Raw genomic sequence first — 9,217 nt, 5'->3', positions numbered from 1 at the left:
AATGGGGGACTTTCGAACTTAGGTCACATGGGTGGAAGCCCAACACCTTATTCACTAGGAAATTGGACCCCATAAAGAGAAGAAAGAACTCTTAGAGGCATTGGTCGTTGATGAAAAGGACTATACAATTCCTGCCTACCCACAGGTTTGACGTTGTTAATCTTTTCACTTATGCCTTTGACACAAGGGCGGATAAAATGTTGGATAAGTTGTTTAGTCTGACTAATGTAAGTTCATCTCTGAAAATAGATTCATAGAGCTAATATTTACAAAAGAAATAGGACACTTGCGTATGCAGTTTGACTGAGCACGTTCTTGCAGAAGGTATATCTTTTGTGGGGAGAGAATGACAAGATTTTCACCATGGAAACAGCCAGCGACCTCAAAAAGTATGCATAATTAATTACTTTCTGGATTGGGTTGAGTAAATGGTTTCTTCAGATTGGTAACTGGTTGAACTTTAACACAAAATAATAAATGGCTCAAATCATTGGCTTTATAATAGCCAAAAAATTATTTTAGAGTTGATAATTAACATTAGCTGTGATGATTAACTGCAGGCAATTAGGAACTGGCACAACGGTACTGTCTATAAAGAAGGCATGTTATTTGTTCAACTGGAGCGACCCCTTTTTACAACAGGCAGCTCAAGAAATTTCTCGCTTCTTTGTTAGAAAATGCACATTAAGAATAAATGCTAGTCCCTTGCTTCTTTACACATTAATGGCGGCTTTAATGCCTGTGTAAGAAATAAGAGATGGTTGGAAAGATTTAATTTGATTGTCAGGAATTGTTAAAAATTCATACTGCGCACTTTTCTGGGTTATTCTTCTCATCTTCTCTCAAACTTTTGCCTTTCTTTTCTTTTAAAATTTAATTAGAGTCTGGTTTTTTTTTTTTTTTTTTTTTTTTTTTTTTTTTGGACTAAGTGATTACAATAACTTAAGAATAATTTAATATCGCACTCGTGAGTATAGTCCATGAACCATGAGGATGCAGGTGAAGGAGACACTTGCGTTTACTTCTAGTTTGAGAAAATAAGATTTCCTCACCAGGAGGATGCATGCAGCAACACTGACATCAATTAAGCTGGAGAGAGAGAGAGTTGAACATAAAATTAAAGGGGCATATATCCTCCATCCTCGATATATGTAGTAAAACCTTTTCATGAAAAGGTTGAACTGACTTGGACTTTACTGCAGCTTAAGATACTTGAGAAGCCTGTAAAACAAGCAAGCAATGTTTGGTTTTCAAAAGAACTATGTAGATGTTAACAGAAACTAAAATCTCTGACGAATATATAAGAACTTTTAAAGTAGTAGTCTCTTAAAAATTGCCCAAACGCATGAGCCATTTCCGAGCACCAGCCGTGTATGTAGACAACTGAATGCGATCAAAAGTGGTGTGGTCATGTGCTACAAAGCATGTAGTCACTTCACTAATTTAGCATTACTTCTAAGTAGGTGTCCTGTAATACTTAAATTGTAAACAAGAATTGCATGTACGATAATTAATTAAAGTTATATAGAGGATCACGGTATACCTTTCTTCTTCATCAACATTGATGCTGCTGGTGCTGCTTCCAATGGAGGACTTGTAGTTGGGAATAGGAACCCGTCCGGACTCAATTTGCCTGAGATCTTCTAGAAGGATGTCATAGTGTTTCTTCACTTCTTCCGCTGTTTTATTGCCACCTACAGCTTTGGCCACATTTTGCCACCGCTCCGGGGTCTCTTTGTCGTACAAGGCCAGTGCTTTTTCAAACAGCTTGTTCTGTTTTGGTGTCCATGAAGAGCTGGAGTTGTGTTTTCTAAGGGAGCTTGAAGCCATTAATTAATCGTTACCTTGAATATTATACCTAATTCTAAGTAATGAATATAGTGAATGTTTCAAAGGCTCTGTAAATACATTCAGATATTAAAAGGAGAAGAAGGAAAAGTACGTATATATGTAGCTTAAGATAATTGGATAGGGTAAGCAAGAAGGATGGTATCTGTGCAAGAAATGGCTGGGGTGCTTTGCCTATAAATAGTAGTGGAGGATAATGGAGTGAACCCTCAAGCCAGTTGGCGAATCTATAAAGCCAAAAGGAAAAGTCAGGCATGATTCGTCCCCTTTTGCAACCACAAATGAAGAATCTCAAGAGACAATATATATATATATATATATATATATATATATATATATATAGATAGATAGATATAGATATATGTGTGTGTGTGTGTTAGGATTGGGAACACTCATTTTTTGACACATATTTTATAAGGCTCATTCTGTAACTTTTTATAATGATCCAACCGTTTATGTTTTTGGTCCATCCCTCAAAGGTCATGTCTACCAAAATTCATCCAAATCCGAAACTATGTGACCATCGGATTGAATGATAACCATTTTATTAACTACAAATGAAAATCTTAATGGTTTTGAATTTATCTAATAGTTTTGAATAATAACCATTTTATTAACTACAAATGAAAATCTTAATGGTTTTGAATTTGAAATGTAGACGGTTCAGATAGTTCAAAAAAATTCGTTGTAATACTCTATAGTGCTTTTCCTAATCTATCATTTACAACATTTTGAGATCCTTTTCTTTTCTTTAACTTGCATGTAACTTTTATCTTACACTTGAGCAACTTCCAAAATTTCAAAGCTCAAAACCACGCAAATCGTTAAGTGGTAATAGAACCAATCAATTGTAAAATTCAAATGTTAACATTTACGTTGCTGTAAGTTCGATATTTTTGCGACAAATAACAGAAGAACATGCATACAAAATAATATTTGAATTAATGAATTTGTAAGGGCACAATATTTGTGGTTTATTCTTTATAAGAATATTTCTCTGATTTGATTTAAGGGTGATGAACACTTGATCTTGAATTAGGCTTGTGGGTTAATCTTTAAGGTTCATCAGGACTTCATCTTGAACAACTGTGGACAACGATTAGTGTCATGAGGTGGGTGGTTTTCGGCTTTGGTGGTGGATGATCTGACATGTGTTTGTTGTACTTGTTGATTCTCCACGAGCTTAAAGAAAAACACAAGAATGTTCGGGTATTTTGGTATTTGCGTCGGCCTGAGAGCTTTTTGGTTTCTCCAACAGCTTAAGCTCGCTTCGTTTCTTCCCCAGTTCAGCTCTTGAAAGTGAGCCTAGTATTTATAGGCAAAAGATTGGGTACTTGATTTGTGGGATTGTTTTTCTGATTTAATTTAATTGGAATCAATTATTTAATTTAGCTTTTAATTAATTCAGAATCTTTTATTTAGGAAATTAAACTCTAATTGATATAATTTGATCAAACTAGAGTTATTTTGTCCCATTTTGTATTTAATTTGATTTATTTGATGAAGTTGACATGTGTCACTAGACAACTCATCTAATTTTGATGAGTCGCATGCCATAAGCGGGAAAAAGATCCCTTCAGATCTCTTCCATCAAGGTCACCGGATCAAGTGATCCGAACTCTTGAAATTTGATCCAACAGCTAAAAACAGGGGTCCCTTTAAAAGTTATAATAACTTTTGCCGTTTGATCAAATTTCAAGGATTCGAATCACTTAATCCGGTGGCTTTGGTGGAAGAGATCCAGAGAGGATTTCTTTCCCACAAGTGCAGTTTGTGGGATCCTTAATGTGCGCCATGTAAGCCTTAATAGATCAAAATTTAATTTGTTGGTAATCATTTATTTCAAGGAAACATGTCTTAGGTTGCATGAACACTTGACTGTAGTATATATACGTTTAATTGCACTCATCCGAGTTTAGTGCAGCTTCAAAATTTCACACATCTTATGCTAGCTTACTCCCTATAGCGGATTCACCGAAAAAAAAAAAAAAACCTCCTTTTAGAGAATTGAATTTATTATTAGCGAGTACAGTCTGTATATAAATTTTTTTTTTTATAAAACATGAAACATCTGCTAATGATCACTTGGTTTGATAACATAGCACATTTAGTATGGAATTTTTGAACTTTAATCCTTTAAGAAAATTAAAATTTAATAAAAATTTGGTGTTACATTAGATATTGATTTTAGTCCTTTAATGTGTAGTTAATTTAAATTTATATTATAATTTTGTTTTAATATTTAATAGATATCTTATTTAATGTCATTACATTAAAATTAAAATTATTTATTATTATACACATTTTAATTCATCATATTTATTTAAGTTCGTCTAATTAGTGTACCTAAATGTTCGTATCATAATATATTTTACTAAATTAGTGTACCCAAATGTCTGTACCTAAATGTATTGTAATGAATTAGTGACACATAAGAAAATATGCAAAAACATAAGTGTACCAAAACATTCCGTACCTAAATATATGATACTAAACTAGTGTACCGAAATGTCGGTACCTAAATATATTATAATAAATTAATGTACCGAAATGTCCGTACCTAAACATATTATACTAACTTAGTGTAGCAAAATGTTCGTATCTAAATATATATTGTAATGAATTAGTGGCACATAAGAAAGTATGCAAAAACATGTGTACCGAAAAATCTTTACGAAAATATTTTCTTATATGAGATACTTACCATAATGAGAATAAAATTTATAATATTTTCATAAAATTTAATTTATGAACACATAAAATTATAAATAAAAAAGAAATACATTTAATATGCTAGCATTAAATGGAGTCTAGGGACTAAAATTAATTTTTAATCTTGTATAAGACATTTTTTCAAACTTCATCTTATTTAAGGATTAAAATCTAGTTTTTTTAAGGATTATCCATGACATTCAGGTCGTTGCTTCCCATTACAAAACATGGCGTTTGGTTTTGCTCCTCGCAATTGTAACAAAGCAGCACATACAATGGCTACGTACGTTTGTCTTTAGAGAACAGAGCTTGTATGAGTGAGATGATCTTGAAAAATAATTTGGCTTTTCAATATTCCTGTCACTCATGTTAATGTATCCATTCGTATTTTATTATGAATAAAACAACCTATCGTTTATGAAAGAAAAAAAAACTCATTTGTTGTCAAAAGGAAATATCAAACCCACAACTGTAAGTAGTCAAATCTGATCACAAGTCGGAGCTGAATTGGTGATTTCTGATCACAGGATCTTTTGGACAAAGCAATCAGCCAAAGAGGATGTACGTGGGTAAATGGGTTCATGCAGCGATGTTACATATTTTGTTTGTATTAAAATTTTCAGATCTTCGGAATTCGGTTTACGGATCTTTCTTCTGAACAACATTCCAAAACTTGTAGCTGGCTACCTGAGCCAAGTACCATGATCGTATTAAGATACGTTTGTTTGTTTCTGCATGTAAACTGTATAATTAGTCGAGTCAACAGGTGCTGAGACAGTATTCTAGTTGGATAGGATAAGATAGGATGAGGGTGTTGTGTCAGCTGATTGGTAGGGGTGACGGTTCACTCTAAGCAGTGAATCATTGGTCACTTATGTCCATTTTTTTAAAGTTAATTTGTTGGTAGAAACTAGAAACTCAGGTTTTCCAAAAAAAATAAAATAAACAACTACAAACACAGGAGAAGTATTTCTGTGTGAACATGTCTATAAAAAAAGAAAGAAAAAACCTTTTAATCTGCTTAGCTAAAAGATCTTTGTGTTTTCATAAATGTTCAGGGGGGGCATATGTATGCTCAAAAGCTATTGAATTACACTGCCCTATCTTCCGTTTCTAGAGAAGCTGGTTTAAAGATTAGGTATCTTTGTGCCTATCAGCTTTAGCCCAAGCCTCACGCATTGAAAAAGATGGATAAGTCATAATCTCCGTTTGCAACACAATTATTTGAACTTCTATACGTACTAAGGAAATGTAAATAACATGCATGCATGCTGACAATGTACTCTAATTATAAATAATATCTTGCTTATCACATGAATAAAGGTTGGAAAAATTCAAGTTTCTCAAAGTGGAAATTTAATATATAATAATGTTCCAAATAATACTACATGAATAAAGTTGAGGTTCTACATAAAATCAATTGGTAATATAGGAGAGTCCAACTACTTATTAACATATGCAAAGTCCTCTCTTTTCTCAATGTGGTTTTAAAACTCTCAACATATCGTCACGTGTGATGAGATTTCAAACCTAAGACGTGAATAATACAATAGGGTGTGGTGAAGTACTTTTGGTCATTGAGCTTTATAAGTGGGACAATCTGCTTTGATAGTATGAAAAAAAGTTAAGATCCATCATAAAACAATTGATAATATAAAGAGTAGACCAAATCACACATGCATGATCTTTTTTTTTCCAACACTACGTATCATATTTACCTAACTACTCTGTTGTCTTTATTGGCGTGAGTCAACCTTTAGGAAAATAGTAATGTAAATATTGTGTAAATATTAGAGTCCTTTATTAGGAAGGATATATTTGTGTCCTTTATTGTTTCCTTAAAGAACAAAGATTGTATGTACTTATATACCAAGTTATGCAATACATGAAAATTAAGCCATATATTTTTATTGTCTTCCGCTGTCAACAGCGTATGATAAAAAAAATGCACATATTGAATACAAATGGTCTTATGCATACGTTTTAAATTTTACACTCTTCCTTCTGCGTCATTTTTTTGTTTCCATTTTTTATTCTATCTGAGCAATACGAATTAAAGAGGAGTGCAGACTGGAAAAAAAAAAAAAAAGGTACAAAATTTAATCACTTTCTTTATTTACTTGAATTTTTGAAAATAAGGGTATGTTTGGTAAAATATTGCAAAACAGTTTTTCATTTTATAGATACAAAAACGAGTGTAAAATGTGTTTGGCATGTTGTACTCAAAAGGTGAACAAATGTAAAGATAAATACAACAAATTAAAGGTGGGTGTATATCACCCTAAGGTTTGCATGGCCACGTGCTAGTGTGTTTGACACGTAGTGGATATGCAAGTGCTTGTCGATTGAACAAGTTCATTAAACACTGACCGCTAAACATTAAATATGGACCGCTAAAAAAGCCTAAATGTATGGATACTTACTACATGTCAAATAGTACTAAGCTTTAGGTTGTAGTTGCAAATAGTTCTCAAACCTAAGACATCCTCAGTATATTGTGTTTATAAATATGAACTTTGATTTCACCTCAAAGCCCTTACTACTTCATAGGGCCCGATAGTGTGATACTCGGGTTCTTATGTATGAGTATGGAGATAGATGAATGCATAATAAGGAATCTATCATTCTAATAATCAAACAAATAAAAAGAGATATCCTTTGAAGCCAATTGAAGATCCATCTCAGAAATCTTTGGCCAAAGTAATTGTTGGTCAAGCTATGTTTGTAAGAACCAAATCAATATGAGATGTGTCATGGTGATTATATATATTTATATGTGACTTGACATTATTCCATATCACATAAATCTTGATCGGATATTGATGATAGAAAAACCAAATTGAATTGTAACTACAATCAAGGTTCAAAAGATCACACTTACTTCACATATACTTCTACTAATACAAGTAACCATGAAATGCTGGTAGGTCTCATGGTTTGTGGTGTTAATTAATTCATTAATAAATTTCACTACCGGCTTTAGTTAGAACCCATAAGGCCACACACATATGGTAGTTCTAGCAACGTTAACCAGGATGATGACTAGATATAACTAATTGTTAATTATATTGAATTTAATTACTTAATCCTATTAGACATGTTTTAATTAAATAGGCATTGGGCTTTATTTAGTTAAAATGGATCCAACTTACAAGCCTAAGAGGACAAGCGAAGAAGAGTTCGGTGCATGGGACAAAGCCCATAAAGTCAAAACCTTACTATGGTGCGGCATAGGGTGTGTTGGAACCAAATTCGTAAACCTTTGTAAAAGTGGTCTACCATAAATCCGAATAAACCTAAGCAACCTGCAAAGTAGTAAATAATCGTGAGCAAGCCTAAGACTGGTGGGAGAGGGGTGCCAACCAAAGGCTCTCCGACCGTCAAGTTAGTAAATAATTTTAGACTCAAGCAGTGGTTAAGAGAATTAAAGTGTTTAGATTGCGTTACCATAGATGAACTCTAGGTGGGTGTATTTATTACTGTGGGAAGAGATACATTTTTAGGATAAAATCCTCGTTCTAAGCCGGAGAATCCTAAAGGATATCTAGAAGTAGATAATGCACCCTCTTAGGAGTTGTGATTACTTGCAGCGCACGTCAATCCCTTGGTTGTAAGAACTCCAAAAATTATAGGATCTGGTTATGGCCATATCCGAATCAGATCGCGTGACTTGCGGAATAAGCATGGTCATCTAGCGAAGTCGCGAGGACTTTTGCTAGTGCCCCGGAGTAGAGTGATGGGGGCACTGCTACTCCATCCGATATAGCTCCACTCGGAGCTGGTGAGTCCATATGACCAAACTTCTGAGGTAACTGCATTCAGATTAGCCTTACTTTGGACCTAGAAAATCATTGTCTCACAGGGTGTGTATAAAATACACCTTGTGTTTTCTCTCAGATGCTAAATGTAATTAGTTTTATCCTTCAAAGAAAAGAGTGAAAAACCCTAGGCAGAAATACACCTTTATGCCTTCCAACCCATTGATCCAAGTGAAGATCTTACTTGCACATTTAAAGCAATGATTCAATCTTCCGTTGCTATTTATCAATGTGGATACTCTTAGAGACTCAATACTTGGGAGCTTCACACAATCAATAATGAAGTGGAAGATCGCGGGCTTGTGGATGATTTAATCAAGCGGCACATGCATGGCTACGGATTCAAATAAATTAATCTCTTCACCAACTTTATTTGTTGCTTTATTAACTATAAAAAACCGGATATATAATCGGGATAATATATCGTATGTTATTTATTACTTTTTGGTTGCGTATTTAATTATTCAAATTATTATCCTAACAATATGCCCAGAAACCTAACATCCATTACATGAGAGCAATTTAAGGGAACATTTTATGAGCAGTACTTTCTAGAGTCTTTCCGAGATGAGCTAAATGCGGAGTACGCTACTACCGAGCAAGGCACATATGCAATTGCCAAGTACATGGCCCGCTTCACTATACTGTACCGTTTCTCCCAGCATCTTCTAAGAAGAAAACGACGAAGAAACTGATTCGAGACCTGTTATCGGTACAGGGGTTAACGTCATATCCCTAGGTGATAAATCATACACGCATAACGGAGCTCAATGAGGGGCGTAATGCATGACAGAGTATAGAGCAGAGGAAAAAGACCCGATCAAATGGCCAGTCGTCCA

The 9,217-nt window shown here is 34.0% G+C and overlaps 1 protein-coding gene across 1 annotated transcript; it reads right to left on the bottom strand.

Annotated features, from left to right (window-relative positions):
• Positions 1–500: 500 nt before the first annotated feature.
• LOC137730209 (protein RADIALIS-like 3) lies at positions 501–1,983 on the bottom strand. The gene is made up of 2 exons (XM_068469280.1): positions 1,544–1,983; positions 501–1,221 (listed from the first exon to the last, which is right to left on the bottom strand). The coding sequence occupies exons 1-2, from the start codon at positions 1,828–1,830 to the stop codon at positions 1,194–1,196; spliced, it is 315 nt and encodes a 104-aa protein (XP_068325381.1). The 5' UTR covers positions 1,831–1,983; the 3' UTR covers positions 501–1,193.
• Between the last annotated feature and the right edge of the window lie 7,234 nt (positions 1,984–9,217).

The sequence above is a fragment of the Pyrus communis genome, chromosome 3, assembly GCF_963583255.1.
Source record: "Pyrus communis chromosome 3, drPyrComm1.1, whole genome shotgun sequence".
In the NCBI taxonomy this organism is placed as follows: Eukaryota; Viridiplantae; Streptophyta; class Magnoliopsida; order Rosales; family Rosaceae; genus Pyrus; species Pyrus communis.
The sequence above is the reverse complement of the archived record's forward strand: the minus strand, read 5'-3'. Positions and strand labels throughout refer to the sequence as shown.